This window comes from Episyrphus balteatus, chromosome 3 (genome assembly GCF_945859705.1).
Source record: "Episyrphus balteatus chromosome 3, idEpiBalt1.1, whole genome shotgun sequence".
NCBI classification, from domain to species: domain Eukaryota; kingdom Metazoa; phylum Arthropoda; class Insecta; order Diptera; family Syrphidae; genus Episyrphus; species Episyrphus balteatus.
The window spans coordinates 67,562,090-67,580,523 of NC_079136.1; the positions used below are offsets into that span (position 1 = coordinate 67,562,090).

At 30.0% G+C, this 18,434-nt stretch overlaps 1 protein-coding gene across 18 annotated transcripts in view; it reads left to right on the forward strand.

The window, feature by feature from the left end:
• Nucleotides 1-18,434, forward strand: part of LOC129913044 (protein lap4) — a 335,223-nt gene that overhangs the window by 185,050 nt on the left and 131,739 nt on the right. For 15 of the 18 annotated variants that reach the window (XM_055991409.1, XM_055991410.1, XM_055991416.1 and 12 more), the window contains 4 exons: nt 9,299-9,538; nt 9,717-9,917; nt 10,026-10,212; nt 13,891-14,360. The exons of 2 other annotated variants lie outside the window; for them this stretch is intronic. In XM_055991409.1, the coding sequence (XP_055847384.1) occupies nt 9,299-9,538; nt 9,717-9,917; nt 10,026-10,212; nt 13,891-14,360 (1,098 nt within the window). The remainder of the gene's footprint in view (nt 1-9,298; nt 9,539-9,716; nt 9,918-10,025; nt 10,213-13,890; nt 14,361-18,434) is intronic. One more of the 18 variants, XM_055991414.1, reaches the window with a different exon arrangement.

Consider the following 18,434-nt stretch of genomic DNA (forward strand, 5'->3'; position numbering starts at 1 on the left):
TTTAACTGTTCAGCAAAAATACTGTCAGCATTTTGATCAGGTGGACCCGTTGTTAAATTTGCAAATTCATCCTTAACCGACCATCACTCTCTTAAAACCACCGAGCTGGTCTATATCTTTTACCACGATTGGGCTTATAAAGGTTTTAGAAAGGGTCTATTTGTTTACTCCTGCCATAAAAACCTTTAATAATCCGTTTTAAAGATTGGTCCTTATCAAATCAACGTTTCAAGTAGCTTGTTTGACAGTTATGTCGTTCTTATCAGGGAATTGATTGAAAAGATTTATATCCAATAAGTCTTAATATATCTTGGAACTGGTACTGAAAAAGAGGAAAACGTTGTTTACAGTAAGTTATTGTTGTTAGAAGAAAAAGAATTCTTTGTTTAAGTTCAAGAAATGTAGGTATGCTACCACAACAAGTTTTATCTCTATCTCTGGAAGTTTCCATAAGCCACAACATACAAAAAAGTCTCTTACTGTGTCTCTTCTTAGGTTTATTTTAATGTCTTATTTTTTTAATTTTATAGCATTTCTTCCCTCTTGGGCTTATTCCGAATATTGATCATCGCTTTGTCTCGTTTACATATTAAAAACCCTAGACTTCTGTCAACATCTTACTTCAAATGCAAATTCTTAACGAGTAAAATGCTACTTTTGTTGTCAGAAGTGGCAAGGTTTATATCATTTGGTCTTTTTGACTCAAATTCGTCAAGGTTGTTTTTTCTATACGTTAATTCTTAATAATTCTAACTTTCCACAGTTTGTCCAAACATGAACAGCAAAAGCTTCCGTGATAGTTATCATACATACAGTCACCTACTGCGGAAATTTTTCGAGGTCAATCTGGTTAGGCTTTGCGGGTTTTATGGAGGAGGTCCTCGCTTAATTTGAATGGAAGGTCTTTTTTGATGGTTTGACGGTTTGGATCCTAGTAGCTTTCTTTATCTGATTTCTGAATGATGTTTATATTTGCTAATTGAAGGTTCTAGTGTTCCAAAATACTGTAACATCCAAATCACATAGGGATCGAAAACGTTTTGAAGGTGGTGACTTATCAATTCTAACCTTCCTGAGTATGGGTGTTTTCATAAACGTCGAAAATCTGCGTTAGTCCGATCGTTTTTCTGCTTTATTGCATTAATGAACACACAAATTCTGCAGAATGTTTGCAGGCCTGCGTAAGTACAATTTTCAGCAGTCACTGAGCGTTCATAAACGTCAGAAAAAAATATAAAAAAAGACGACCAAATGGGTTTTGTTTAATAAGCAAACAAAATATATCCTTTTCTGCTCCCGAAAATATTAGAGCAAAATTTTAAACGATTAAGTAAATTGCTAAAGCCATTTAGTGAGTTACTAAGCTAAAAATCCGTATGCTTTTTGGCTTAGTAACTTACTTAAAAAATGGCTTTAGCAATTTACTTAATCGTTTAAAATTTTGCGCATTGTTTTAATAACATGGAACATTTTTAAACTGTGTTACATTAGGGTGGCGCAAAAAAAAAACACATATTTTCTTCTACTTTTAATAGTGGAATACAAAAACAACGAATGGTTCACATTTGAAACAAATTATCGATGGAAAAAAATATTTTTAATTAGGGTGTGCAAAGAAGTTTTTTTTTGCGTTTGAAAAAAAAAAAATGACTTTTAGTGCACAGAAAGTTCGTTAAGTGTGTTTTTTTCTATAGTAATATTTAATTCATATCAAATTAATTAAAACGATTTTGGTATCTAGGTAAATGTAAAATACATACATATACCATTTTTCAAGTTGTCCTTAAGTCGCTTCTACTGAACCTTGTTCTTCATGATCAAAGTTTACGTGTAGACGTAACGTAAGCGGTGTTACATGACTTGCTGAATTAGTAGACAAATTTCATCGATGTTTTTTTTCGAAACTTTAAACGCACTCCAGTCCTAAGTCTACTGGCGATAGTGGTAAAATTGACCTCTTTTAGTAACATAAGGTGTGGTAGGGGTTCTGGGTTCCACTTATTTTCCAGTTGGTCATGGTTTCATCGTAGTCTTTTATAGTTTTTCAGCTGAAAACCTTATCTCTTCTCATCACGGGTAACGTGATCTGTAATCTGTTTGATTATATTTTCTGATATTTATGTTCTGGCTATTTGGTTGACGGTCACTGGAGGTTTGACTTGCCTTTTTTTTCTTCTTCATCAGCCAATTTCTTAGATCGTTTCCTCCAAGTGACCTTGAAAAAATCATTTTTGTTGGCTGGTCCCATTACTTCTTGATTTTTTTTTTTTGTTGGAAAAAGTCCTCTTGAATACCTGGGTACTACATGGTTGGATTGGTTCTTCTTCTTACATGAAAGATAATACTTGATAGTGCTTTCTTTATCGATTCCTTTTATTTTTGGTTTATATAAATTAGCTGTGGTTGATTGTTTAAGGAAATATTGTTGCATGTAATTCCATGTCGAGGTTTTTCATTTGATTTTCGGATCATGGTCCCCGATTAACAATCATCCTTAGATAGATTCGTCAATATCTCCATTGCAGCGAATTAGTGGTCAAAGTTTGATTATTATCTTGAACGTTTTTTTTGACATAACAAATATTACACTTCGTTTGCCTTCAGCAAAAATTCACAATGATGTTACTTCTTCCCCTTCTATAGTCAGTACATTCTACCGATAGTATTTTCCACGTATTTTAGCTTACCATTAGTTAAGTTCTTGATTCCGAAAATAACAGTTATTTTGCTTAAAACCCATTGCACTGAACAAAATCCTCCTCACTGAATACATTTTTTGTTAGAAACAAAAAAAGTAAGTGTTCTTCTAGTGTAAAAAAAAAAAAAAAAAAAAAAAAGTGTAAATTTATTTTATATTATAGTTCCCCGTAGAAGTTCTTACAAAGGATACAAAAAAAAAAAAATAAATTCCAAAAACTTTCTAACGCATAACTGACAACTTTTCTTCATTTTTTTCTCAGAAAAAAAAAAAAAAACAAACAAAAAATTTTGCTTCTTTTCCTTAAAATAACTTTATACAAATTGCTTTCAAGTTTTCCAAGCAAGTGTCCCATCATTTCATCATAAATTTGTTCGCTTTTGTCTGTCCACAAAAAAAAAAACTGTAAATAATATAAAACAAAAATATGTTTGTATATAAAATTCCTTAGGATTTTAAAAAGGACCTAGGTAGTTTTTTTTTTTTTATATTTTTAACATTTAAGTGCTTTCCTGTGTCATTTTGTCCAAAAAATATATAAAAAATTTAAAAATATTTTTTTTTTTGTTATAAAATACAAAAACTTACTTCTAAGAAGCATTTAAATGCAGAAAAAAAGCAGCAAAAATTCAACAACTAGTATCTACTTTTGTTCCATTTACTAAAGGCTTAAATCTTCTTCAAGAGTGAAAAAAAAAATTCATCGCCCGTCTCGAGGAGAGATATAAATGACATAAGATTGCGTTTGGATAGAAAAAAAAAGTGGAAAAACGAAATAAATACAAATAGTCTTTTATTTATTTTTTTTTTTTTTGGAAAAAAATGCAGAAGTATCTTTTCGAAGACGAAATATATAAAAAAAGAGCGTATATCAACACCATAGTTATCCCAACAAAGACGATGAAGAAGAAGAAAAAAGATTTAAGTGACTTGCAAGAGATTCTTGGGACTGGTGTCTTGAGAATACTTATACGGTCACGGAGTATCTTCTTTAGATACATATGGTTACATTTTTACTCTCTTTCTCCTCAAGATGATAGAAATAGTAAAAAAAAAAAAAACCATCCAATATTATGAATAATTTACTTGGTAAAGTGTGTACAGCTGAGATTTCATCGTCGTCTTTCGGTCGGTCTTTCGGTCGATGTGAAGGGTGCAAAAGAGCTATATCAAGAGAAATTTATCCCATCGTCATCGAAATCGATTTCTTGTCAAACTTACTTTTTTTGGATGCATTATTTGGTTTATTGAGATGCCGAAGAGACCAAAACCATAGAACGACGAAGACAACATTGGCAATATTTGAGGGCGACACGCACAACGATGTGATATGATGGTGAAAATAATCGATTTTTAGTTGTTTTTTTTTTTTTTTTTTTTCTAAGACAGAAATTTGCATTTAAATATTAGTTTTTGAAACTCATGTCCAAAATTTTAAAATGTTTTTGGATGTAAAATGAGATTTTACTTTTCTACTGAAAAGTGAATGCAAGTTTCTTTCTATAATTTTCATTATTTGATAGGAGGTATTGACAGGAATTCACTATATTTTATGTTTTGTTGAAATTTCAATTTCCGTTTATTCGAAACTATGGTGCTTTAAGAATTAAACTTTAAAATTATTACTAATACAATGTAAACAGCAACGCATTTTAACAATTTTTAGTCGAATACGGAACATTCATTCTAAGAATTTTTGTACCGTGCAAAAGTATAAAAATGCAGTAAAAATTAGAGAAATCCATTTTTGTATTTGGTTTCTTTGAAAATTATATTATTAATTGAATAAGAGTGGTCCATATAATAAAAGCAAAATCAAAATATTTGTAACTCTGAAGACTATCTGAGCAATAATAAATAATAAATGTCGAAAAGTTTCTCTTTTAAGCCTTAATTACATGGACCTAACAAGTGAAAAATTACAAAAGTAAAAATGTTCAAATTGACTTTGTGATGATTTCCCGAAATAGAAAAATTACAAAACTGATGCAGAAAGTTTGGTCTGGTAGGTACTCTTTTTTTGCAAACTTACAGCGGGTAAAAAAATATTTTTACTTTTGTACTTTTGCAAAAAGTGGCCAATGTAGTTAAGGTTTTACCCTTATCCTTTTTCACAAAAATCTTATATTACCTAGTAGTTCTTTTTTGGCTGTGATACTAGTTTTGATTGCGATTTACTAGCTTAAATTTGGATTTTTCGGTTTTGACTGTGAATACCATTATTAGCTATAGGGTAGGATGGTATAAGAGTGCGCGGTTGATAAGAGTGCGCAAGGCCATTTTCTACGGTTTGAAAGGGAATATAAGACTGAATGCACTTATTTTGGAAAGATCTAAATGAGTTTGATCTGCTGTCAAAATTTCATGCAAATGTGTTTGTAAACATAGGTGCTAGTTAAGTTTAAGTTTTTTAGCACTTTTTTTTCCAATATTTCTTGCCAAACAAATTAAATTTTCCGCTTAACAACAAAAAATAACAATAAACAAAGTATGGGACATTAAAAAGTCGACAAAAAGAAACATTTGAGGAACACGTAAGACTGGTCATAAAGTGCATTGTGAAATTATATACATATTCTTCGATTACATGTCTGAGCGTGTAAGAGTGCGCACCATGATGATGTATAAGAGTGCGCGGGTTATAAGAGCAGTGAATGCTATCCAAGGCTTCAAAATAACTGGCATTTGTCCATATACCAGCAAACAGCAGCTAGAAAAAGCAATTCCAACCAAAAAGAAACCAAATAAAAGTTTTACAAAAAACAAGCGAATGAGAGTAACTAGGAAATATTGAAATTTTCTCGGAATCATTAATCGAAGACTAAATTGATTGTTCCTCGTGCAAGGAGTGATGGGTTGAAAAATACTCTGTTTATTTAAAGATAGGCAATTTTATTTGCGACTTTTGTGCGAACTTACACCTGTGCGCAGCTGCGCACTCTTACAAACTAAGCCGCGCACTCTTACACAATAGGATGTATAAGAGTGCGCAAATTTCCTAATGTGGTATTTTGTTTATAACTTTTGAATTAATACATTCTTGTTACCAGTTTTAAGTTTTTTTTTCGTTGCTTTGATTATAAACTTAAAACTATATATAAAAAAAGTAGTTAAATTCTTTTTGTTATTGTTTTATTTGGTATTTTGTCTAAAATGCGCACTCTTATACCACCTTACCCTAACTTACCAGTAAATTTCGGGTGCGATTTACTAGTTTCCACTTGAATTTATCAGTTTGGACAAATTTAGAAGACAAAAAAAAAAGGCAAAAGTAACTATGAGAAAATTCAAACATAACCTGGCCCGACTCACAGCAGAAACAGATCTAAACAACTCTCATCTTCTTCCAGACCAGAAGTAGTTCGTGGTCGGTAGGCGAGCATGCAAGTAGACTTGATATAATACATCAAAAACGGAGATCCTGTTCCACTTTATTTGCTGTTTTTCAGTCCAGTCCAGACCAGGTTTCACGCGACAGGTTTCTCGACCTCTCGAATAAGAGAATTAAAGACGTTTTACTTTTTAACTCTAAAACCAAAATTCTTCGCCAAGGCTGTGAAGCCAGTGGCTACTGAATGTTTTTAAGCAACACACAATACCTCTACACCAAAAAAAAAACACCATTTCACATGAAAAAAATTTATAGATTTGTTTTATTCGTAATTCCTATGGGAAAAAGAACATATTTAATGAATTTAGTGATTTTATGGGAATTATCGCGGATTTTCCCTATTTTCCCAAAAAAACACCCGTTAACCTAAAATATTTGTATAGATTTTTTGGGTTCTTGGTTTTTGTTATAAATGAAACATTTTTACCAATTTTCATTGGTGTAACAATTTTTTCCCAGTTTTTGTGGTACTAATTCCGAATTTCGTCATTTCTTAAAAAAAAAACACCCTTTCACTCAAGATAATTTTGTACACTTTAAAGATTCTTAATTCTTATACCAACCAAAACTTTTTTACCAAGTTTTAAAAATTAATAAAATATAAGTCAGCTGTTATGATACCTTTCTCACGCACAACTTAACCTATCAAAAAAACACCCTTTCACCAAAAATAATTTTAAGAACTTAATGAATCCTTTGTCCCTGCTTTATTTAAAACCTTCATCCCGAATTTTATCAGTGTAGCATGTTTTTCACATGGGTTTTGGTTATATTTTACCTGCACCCTTGTTTTTAAACGGCAATAACTTTTCTTAGAGCAATCGTATTGACTTTATTTTTATGTTATTAGATTCAGTATACCTTGAAAACATGTGTCATATAATGATATTCGACAAACATTTTTTTTTTTTCAGTATATTTTTGACCTTCACCCCCTCCCTCTTGTCCGCGAAAAAACACCCTTCCACCCAACTTTTTTTTATAGACTTTTTTTTGTACTTGGTTCTTATCCCAAAAGGAAACTTTTTGCCAAGTTTCATGAGTGTAACAATTTTTTTTTTTATTTCTTGATTCTTCTTGATTATCAAACCTGTAAATACAAAAATAATTTTTTTGGCCCCAACTTCAATTTTTTTAAATCTTTAATTTTTTCCCAGCGAAAAACCATGTTAATTTTGAGGAGATTTCACAATGATTTCTTAAAATAAACTGTACTATGAAAACCGAAAATGTAAGGAAAATCTTGTTCATTTCAATTGATTGTTGCATTTTTGAATTGTTGAATTAAAACAAATTATGCAGACTTTTTTCAATAGCAAATTACTATTTACAAACGACAACTCTTTATGCAAGTTGCATTGTTATATTTCCTTATGTCTTGAAATTAAATTCAAAGAGTATAAATAATTTAAAAATTAAGATTCTTAATTTCAAAGAAAACTTCATACTGTCGGACTCTTAAAACGTGTACGATTTTTGTAACGTGAGTTACCAACAGACTTTTATTTTTTTTTAGTAAAAAAAATTTTTTTTACTTTAGGTATTATAAAAGTAATTCGAATGCTACATTCATGGACAGTATTTTCGTATCAAATTATATTGAAATTGACAAAAAAAAACTATTTATGTATTAAACAATTTTTCGTAATGTAACCCATATGTTTTTATTGAAGTTTGATACTACATTTTTCTCATTTTTAATACATTAAATAAGATGAAAATATCATATTTTTGCGAAAGAAGCATGATGTTTTTTTACGAGAAAAATATATATTAGTATATTCTCAATTTTATTTAATTAAAAAAAAAGACCAAACTTTGAAGAAATTTGCGAAATGCACTGTCAAAGGCATATCGGAAAAACAAACTTGTCAGCTATTCAATCGCATAAAGTAAGTTACAAGCCTTTGTTTCATAAAAAATATAAGTTGAAATAAGTTTAAAATATAAAAAAAAAAAAAGAAAATAAACCAATGAACCATGGCTGAAAAATAAAAACTCTTTTTCATTTTTAGTACATATTTAGTACTTATTTTTGACTTTTTGATTCACTCAGTCGTAATTTTATTTTTCTTTCGAAATATTGTACTGCTCTGTATGCATTTTAAATTTATTAAAAATGCGAAAAATAAAGAAAAATCATACGGACTTAAGCTGTCCCTTTTTTTTAACCTAGAATTCCTATAATAAGTAGCCAGTTTATATGGTAAATACTGATTTATTCTCCAACTTTTCTTTTAAATTACTGTTTCTTTTACACCTTCCCTGTCATCATGAAATCGATTGAGAAAAATTACAATTTCTCAAAAATCTACAAATAACCAACAAAAATGGACCACTCTTATTCAAATAATTTGTGAATATTTCAAATAAATTAAAAAATACTTATCTCTATTATTTGCTCATCCGGGTTTAAATTTAAAATACTGTTATTTTTTATTAATTAGTTAACTATTCATCAGTGGATTAAATAAACAATTCAATTATAATGAACAAATGGAAAATAATTATCAGTTTAATTCTTTCACTCTTTATTTCATAAATAAAAACACCTAAAATTAACTACCACACCGAAATTAGATAAAACATAAAATCCCGTAGGTGTATCTAATTTTAAATTTAATCTATGATATACAAAATTTATCTCTAAAAAAAATCCTAATTCTGCTCTATTCTAACAAAAAAAACACTCACAAACTCTTAACACAATTTGAAACAAAAATTTTTTACCCACCACTAAAACAGTTTACCCAAAATGTGTTGTGTGTGTTCGTTGTTGACGAGGCATATATTTCATCCCAAAAAAAAAAAATTCCCATGAGATAAATTCAATGTTTTCTATTTTTTTTTTTATCTCAGCCAACATTTCTAACTCAGTTTAATTAGATCATTCACGCATATAACCTCTCTAGAGAGTGTTGAAACTCTTCCACATTTTAACCCTTTACCCACATTCAAAAAATTTTGTTGTTTAAAATTCATGAAATATTTCAAAATACCTACCACTTGCCTGTATACAGTCTAGATTTTTTGATTAAAGTCGTATTTTTGTTACTACAAAAAAACAATGAATGTCCTTAATCAATTGATCCAGACTGTATACAAACCCTTTATACTAAAAGCATGAACAAAAAAAAAAAATATACCTACACAATGCGAGTGTTTTCAACTCAACTAAAACAAAACAATACGAAAAAAAAAATATTTAGATTTCAGTTGAAACCCGACCACCACAAAATGTTCGTCACGACAAATCCATCCCACCGCCCATTGAAATCCTTCCAAATGAATACAATTATCAGGAGCAACATAATATGATGATAACCACGAATGCTGCCGCATCACAACAACATCAGCAACAGTATCAGCCACAAAATGTTGAACATGTTATACCTGCCACGACCAACATAGCTCCGGTTACCACAAATGGAACTTTAGAAAATGGCAAGGTATGTTAGGCAACAAAAACCTGCATAGAGATATGTTATGTATCCTATACCCTTTTCACCTTTCCACATGAATTAAAAAAAAAAGAGACAAAATTCCCAAACCATCCCCTAACAAAAAAAAAAAGGACGAAAAATAAATCCTTCTTCTTAAAAAACAACATTGATTTATTATATTTAGGAACCACCCGTTCATAAAGTTACCCTCCATACAACACTGATAAGGGATCAAATTAACCAGGGCCTAGGATTTAGTATTGCTGGCGGTAAAGGCTCGCCGCCGTTTAAAGATAACTGTGATGGTATTTTCATATCACGTATTACCGAAGGTGGTTTGGCCCATCGCGATGGTAAAATAATGGTTGGCGATCGGGTTTTAGCGGTGAGTTTTGTGGTCTTGCAGAGTTTTTTTTTTTTTACAGCCCCGTTGAACGAATGAGTTACGTGTTCTTTCCTTTCCTTTCTTCTTTTTCTACCCGCATTCATTCAGATTAACGGAAATAATATGACAAATGCCTATCATGATGCAGCTGTACAACTTCTAACCGACCATCAGCGTTTCGTGCGATTGGTATTGCAACGTGAAATATCAGGACCATTAGAGCCTCCATTGAGTCCTCGTAGTCCGTCGGTATTAAATGCATTAAGCCCGTCGGGATATTTGGCCAATCGTCCAGGTGAGTTAAAAAGAATATTACACAACAAAAAAAAAGGAGTAGCCATAAAGGTAGAAGTAGTTGCTGATAGATGTGTGAGAAAAAAAAGAGTAGATAGTAAATTTGGAAAATGCCCAAGAAAAAAATGTTTATGTTACCTATTGGAAATTTAAAATATTCGTGCTTATCACGAATTCCATTCGTATCGGAAATTTGCAACGATTTCGGAATACGTACGTAATGGAAAATTTCATAAAAATCGTCACCATCACGATGGGATTTTGTGTTAATTTTTTTCGGTAATCGTAGAAATTTTCCGATACGAATGGAATTCGTGATAAGGCCAATAAATTTTAATTTAGAGATCAAAGTTTTAGAATGACGGATTTTGCATGATTAGGTAATTTAATTTTTCATCAAAAATGTTAAGAGATTCTCAGTTGAAAAATTAAAATGCATCATCTCAAAAACGTTAGAATATATAAATATATATTAGGGTGGGTCAAAAAAAATCGAAATTCTTTTTTTTTTGATTTGGTACTCCAAAAAATCTATTGCTAGACACCTCTAGAATATACACACCAAATATGAACTCTTTATATTAATGGGAAGATCCTCCGCTTCGAAATTTTCCATTTTTACATCAAGCTTCTACTAAAAAAAAATCATTTTTTTTTAAATCGACTTTTTAGCAAATTTCTTTACATATTCTTGTAGGAAATTGAACGCTCTACAAAAAAGGGCTTGTACACTTTTTTCGTTTATCTAACCGTTTAATAGATATTTGAGGTCCAAAAATCGAGAAAATCTTTAAAAAATTCGTTTTTTGTTCTTAATTTTGTAACAAATTGAAAAATTATAATAATCAAACGCGCAAGACATGTCCTATTAACTTTTTTCATTAATCTAACCATTCTAAAGATATTTGAGGTCAAAATTAAAGAAAATTATAAAAAACATTTTTTTCTTTTCAAAATTTTCTAATTCACTGAAAATTCATTTTTTTTTTAAATTAGCAAGATATATTCTTGTAGGGGCTTAAACGTTCTATAAAAAATTCCTTGGTATCAAATTGATTACTTTAACCGTTTAGAAGATATTCGTATCCCAAGCAATGCCCACTGATTTCAGTAGTTTTCTTATGACTCGTATGCATTGCGATTTGGATACGGTTATCTTTTAAACGGTTAAAGCATTTGTATTGTTCCTTAAAGTCTATGGTATAATAATACACGTTGGGGTACACATTTTTTCAAATTGATTTATTTCGTTTCTTTGAAATAAATTGAAAATTGAAATCCTGAAAAGTTGATGTCAAAAGTTTGAAGCTTTGTAGATAGGTACTCTTATAATATCGGTCCCTTTCCGCCAAATTATATAGTATGCGTCCATTTAAATTATGGACCAACATTGCACCACAGATAATAAATTAAACAGATGTCTTATTCATATGGAGAGAAATGATATATGAAACTGAAATTGACCAAAAAAGAGCTTTTCTAAAAGCTTTAAAATATTCAGTAAAAAAAAAACCTCTTCTTTCCTATGAATGAGAGTGAGTGAGAAAAAATGTCCAATTGCAAAAGAGCTTTTTCAGCTTTATTTTTGAAAGCTCCTTGTCTGGTAAGGCTTGTCTGGTAAGGAAAAAAAAATGATTCATATTTTTCTGAGCAGACAAGATATCTGTATGATTATATTATCTGTGATTGCACTGTATTTTGCCAACACTAAGAACGAATAAGCTATCAACAATTGGTCAAGAAAACATTCCCATTAAAATCGTTTCCAATAAATCCAAGAACAAAAGGATTTTATCCTAATTTGGCCGAAAGAGCTCCATATAATCAAAGGATACAATTTTAAATGCAATATTGTACCTACAGTTCAAAAATAATTCATAATTTGTAAGGCTTTTAATATTACCCCGTTTGGAAATGATTTTAATTTCTGTAGGTCAGAGAGTGAATGTGTCTAGACATCAAAATATTCAGCTTGAGATTTTAAACATCTCATGTCTTACGTCCAACTCATTAAATTGACTACCAAAAAAGATAATAGCCAATGTCAGTGCAGTTATAAAAAATAACTGAACTGACATCGGAAACTTGATAAAAAAAAAAATATATTCTGAAAAGTATTTTTAATTAGCTAGTGCAACGTCTAAGCAATACAATCATTGTACCGATATTAAAGAAAGAAAACACTACCTTACCTAAAAAGCATCACGTTTGGAACAGAAATATCTTTGATGCAAAAGCTTGATGCGTATAATATTTTTGAACAAGAACGAAGTAGTTTCAATGATAATCCTTTTTCAAAATAAAGTCCCAGACCTCTTGGAGAAGATGAAACTTCTGCCTCAAATGCATCAATGCAACTATTTCGCAGAGACACTGGCAAATTAGTTAGCAAGTAGACAGTTTAACGACCCCCCATTCGGCTGGCTTTATAGCCTTGTAGAAAACAGACCCAATTTGCTTTCGAAGAAAAATCTTAAAGCTCGATTTGAGTTTATGAAGAAGAATGAAGGGTTGTGAACAGTTTCTTTTCCACCATATCTGTACAATATCTGTTAAAGTGTAACACGAATCCAATCCACAAAGTCAAGCCGAGCTTTAATATATTTCTAAGAAAGTAAAGGTTTCTTTATTTTCAAGGCTCTAAAGTCAGTCGATAGTTTTTAAAACCAAAAAAAAATCATAGTAGAATGACACCCATTGGAAAAGGAGGTGAATATGATGAAAATTAAAGGAAAAATAAATTACGGACGAGCCGAGTTCGGGAAGTGGGTGGGTTGAGTTTTTAATGGTAAAAAATGGTATATCTCGATTTCCGGCAAAACTAAATAAAAAGATCTACAACTTTTGTATCAACAATTTTTTCACATAACCTCAAAATTTATGTGAAAAATTCAAAAAACCGAGTTTTTGGTTTTTTATTTTTTCAAAACAAAAATTTTTCTACGAAATTTGGTGAAAATTTACCTTATTATGTCCCAAATACACTGTAATTTATTTGATTTAAAATATTAATTTGTTTACCTTATTTTGACCTAATACCAAAAAAATACCCTAATTTTCAATCGAAAATTCACGTTTCAAAATATCAGCTTTTTTCAAAAAGTCGGTGGACATTTCGTTCGTTAAAATGTCTATTTTCTGATGGTGTAAAAAAAAATTTACATTAGAATACTATAGAACATGTTCTCGTAAAATTCAAAAAATGAAAAAAGCTTGAATTCGAAAAAAAATTTGTATCATTGTTTACAAGTTTGGCCTATTTATTCAAATTTACACTTTGATTACTCAAAAAACGTAAGATTTCATGTAACATTGATAAATCTTACGTTTTTTTTTAGACTCGTTGAACTATTTTTCTCGTTTAGTTCTGAAACACTCAGCTAATCATCAAAAATAAAAGAAAACACTAGCAAAATCCATAAATTAAAAAAAAAAAAAATACCTACGTCGTTTAAAGGTTTCATATGTTAAATCGCACTTTACATATTTTTTTTTTACGTTTATAGTAATTTTTGTAAATAAAAAAAAAAAAAAAAACAAATTCCAATAGCAACATCATTTTTTTCTTGGACTTTAAAAATTTAAATAGAAAAAAAAAAAAAAACAAAACAAATAAATGGTTTGTACCTATATTAATTTAATTTAAATACAAACAAATTTTTAAACCCTCTATATAAAGGAAATCTCAATTACTACTTTACCAAAAAAATTTATCGACATCAATTAAATAAAACCACTCCAACAGCTGGACTAAATCGTTCCATCGGTGATATTGCCGAAGAATTCACCCCCACCACCACCACCACCCATACACAATCACAAAAATACATCACTCCATCATTTGCCTACGATTCGTCGTCATCGCCATCATCAGCGAATTATAATAAAAATGATTCACCAACCACAATGACGACAAAGACAAATGGTTTCGACTTGTCGACAAATCGCATTCCAACGCCATCAGGAGGTGCAGCTTCACCGGATACAATTGTTGATGCTATTACAGGACAACCAGTGCCAGCGCCACGACTCCGATTGGCACAATCCAATTCCATTCCATTGGACCAGCAGCATTCGCCTCCATCGCAAAATGGTTCAAATTCAACACCAACTTCAACAACAACTACAAGTGGTGATGTTGAAACTCAGGTAAGGATTTAATGTTCACAAATATATTTATTTTATTTTTTTGAAAAAAATAAATTTTAAGGATATTAAGGATATTAGTATTTATTTATTATTAATTTTTATGTTTTATTTATGTTTTCATATATGTATTATTTTTTTTTTGTTTTTTTTTTTTTTTACTGTGTGTTGTTAAAAATCTTATAACATAAATATTTATTTAAGAAACCAAAATTTAAAAAAAAAAAATAAAATATCCGTAAATGTTGTTTTTTTGTTTTGCTCTCAAATCGCCATTCATAAAGTCTCATTAACTAATAAGAAATCATAACTTTGTGTGTTTTTGTTGTTGTTGTGGTTTTGTATGTGTGTGTGTGTTTAGCACAAAAGCAATAGCAGTTAGATTTAATTAAATTACATTCGGTCGTTCTGTTTGTTTTGTTTGTATTAATTTTTGTTTTCTTATTCTTCACTTTCTCTCTCCTCAAAATCTGTTTGCTTCCAACTTTTTTTTTTTTTTTTTTTGTTATTATTGTTTTTATAGCTGACCCTATATATTTTTTTGTTCTTGTGTTTTTCTACCCTTGCCCGATTAGCCGCCGCCTGACTGTATTTTGGGGTTAATGAAAAGGGATACCTCATTGAATTAAGTAGTTTTCTTTTGGATAATATTAGTCTTAATGAATGCTATTTATCTTTATATAATACTTTATCTAGGATGTAGAAAAGAAGCAACTAAAATTGTGAAGGTGGAGGAGGAAGGAGGTTAAGAGAGAAAGAAAAGGATTTAGAAACAAATATTTATCTAACCCCCCCAAAAAAACAAAAACAAAAAAAAAACAAAAATTGAAGTAAGCGTTTCGTTCAAATTTAATGAATATCAATTCATTTTGGCTTTAGTGTTTCATTAAAAGAATATTAAGATAAAAAATCGGAATTAGTTGAGTCACACACACAATGGAAGTTAACTTAATTGAGGTAGGATTTACCAAACAAAAATTGAGAATAGAAGAAAAATTTTGACCATGGGATTCATTCAACTAGTTAAGAGGGATAACAGATTTATTTAAGGTGTTTTATCAGGATTATAGAATTAACGTTTAATGTTTCAGCATGTCTCATTTCATTTGAAACAAAATATAATTTTTTTCAGGGTCAAACTTAAGCTAGGATGACATTTTTTTTGTTTTGTTGATACAAAAATAGGTTACAGGAGAGATTTACATTGAAAGGTTTTTGCTGTAAATAAAAAATAAATGCAGTCAAAGTGCTTTAAAGACAGGCTCCAAGAACTCATACAAAACAAATTCTTCTATTATAAAAGTCCTGTAGTTACTTCAAATCGAAGTCAATTTTTGGCGTAATAACGTCTCATAAATCGATTAACACTGGCTGCATGCACGAAAAAGTGTGACTCATGCTGATGCTCAACTTCAACGTTAGCGAGTCATACATATTCAACGTTCAGCTTAAACTACACTGGTCTGCAAAATTCAACTTTTTTTTCTCCTTCAAATAATTTTTTGATATTATGAAAGATTAGACTTTCCTGAATCTAAATCTGGTTTCAGAAAAATTCTATCAGGTACCATTTTTGTAAAAATGATTTTTGAAAAATGTGGGTAGTTTCTAAAAAATCACCCTTTTAGATTCATTTGAACTTGTATAAAATTAAAACTATTTGTCGCATTGAGCTCAAATTTAGACCACTTATTCTTCATAGTATGACCTATCTCGGAGAAGAAAAGAGATATTGAGATAATTGAAACTGAATTTGAAAGAAAAAAATAAGTTTTTTCATAAACCGTAACAGTTTTAATTGAAAAAGATTACATTATGCCAAAATATTTCTTCGAAAATAGCAAAAAAATGGATTTTTGAGATTTTCTAACGGGAATATCTAAAAAACATGACGTGCTAGGTCAATTCTGACTTCGGATTCGGAATCAGCATACAAAAATCCCTTAGAAGAGTATAGTTTTATTTAAAGGAGGATTTCCTTGCAGACCAGTGCTATTAAAGATAAAAATTAGGGTATATGTTCTGACTGATTTACGCACGTAAATTTCTAAAATGATTTTTTATCGATAGATACAAAAAAAAAATTTTAATTTTAAAACTAATTTTCACCAAGATGAAGTTTGGATCTTTTAAGCAGTCCATAGACACGGCACTTGTGTGCACACCGACTCGAGCCACTAAAATCAAAACTTTTTGATATTTGATATTTATGACCCACTTTAGATATTTGTATCTTGTACATGTCAGTTTAAACTACTACTTGTTGAAATCAACTATCTAGAGCTGAAAACAAGTTTCTTTAGTCGCCATTTTGAAAATTTAGGAAAGTAATCATTAATGTAGGTTTTCAACCTCAGATTTCAGAAGATTTCTTGCCGAGTTTGGTCAACAAAATTAAATACAAAAAAAAAAAAGTTGAATAAATAATCAAAAAAAAAATTCGACAATTGATGTTGCAAAATTTTGATTGAAAGCCAAAGTTCTGAGAACATAAGAAACCGAGAACTTTTAATGTTATTTCTGATAAATTTCTTAAGTTAATTTAACAGAATTTATAATTTATTATCTGACTCCTAACCTTCCTTCCCGGTAGACTGTAAAATTAACTTGTTGTCCCCCCGAAAAAGAAATAAAACTTTAAATTGCTTATCAAACACTCCATTGATACCATTTTTTTAACAGTTTTTTTGAAAAATCCCTGTAAATTCGGAATTCTTTTTTGAACTACAATTGCCACGGTTAAGTATTTCCACTAACAAATTTAAAATTTTGAATGTGGCTTCGGATGCCGTTTTTGACAACTTGCGACTACTGCGCCAACTTTTGCACATTTTTGACAATATTTAAAGCAAATGAACTGTTTAAAATCTCGAAAATCAGTTTGTAAAAAAAAACTTGACTTTTACGCGATTTGTCATTAAATTGCTTTACCTCCTCCAAAATATTCGATCATTTAAGTTGTCAAATATGAAAGCAATCGGGCGTAGATTTATTAATTTTATTTTTAAAACCAAAGCAACATTCATTTTTATAATTTGCACTGTCCTTAATAAATTTGAATTGAATGCTTTACTAAATAATTCCTGATCGAGTTAAATTTTGTAATTATCATAAAAAGATCAGCATCAGCAAAAATAAAGAGTTCTACTTTAAAACTCAATGAAGTAAAAGACTTTCTGAAAATCTTCGTACGAAAAATATTTAAAATACTTGCCTTTATTTTTGTTGTATAGAACAACCGTGTAATCAGATTCGCTAGGCCCCAAAAATCTCGAGGTCGTGTCCGAAGATGTCCTTGAATGTCCTTTGAATTTCAAAATTATATGTAGGTACTTAACGTTTGTTGAGCACAATTTCGTCGTTTTAAACAAACCACTGAGAATGAACGCTAAAAAAAAGTACACTATGGTGTATACGTACTATTTTATATATATACCTATAGCTTTTTAAGTTGTCAATTCCAAGTTAGTTTTCAATGATAGACAAATAATGGATTTAAAACAAATATTGATTAAACAACATATAAGACTATCCGAGTGTGGGAGTATACGACTAATATGTGCCGCTTTATTGTTTTCAAATTCGAAGTGAATTTTGAAAGGTTTTTTGAACTGCTCTTGTATGCCTACAAATTGGGATTGTCCTCTTCAACCCTGGTACATTCCCTACAAAGTCCGATTTCTGTTACTTGTTTCTTTACTCTGTTTTTGGGACATACTCCTAAAATAAATTCTTAAGATAGTATATGAATAGAGTAAGCAAAATAAATGAAATTTCTGCCCTTAAAGTAAGTATTTTATTAAAACAACATAGGAAGAATTGAAGACTTTCCGTAAATGCAGCTATGATTGATTGTTTTTTGCCGAATATGTTTGTACTTATTATTTACTCACACAAAATTGAATGTATTAATTAATAAATATATTTATAAATTTAATACACATAAATTGTGATTTCTTATTAGCTGATGGAACTAAAATGCATTGCAAGAACCTAAAATAAATGTCCCTAATTGTTGCATGCACTCATAAACATTTGCATCTTCAAATTTATTAATCACTTAATTTTGTTGTTGTC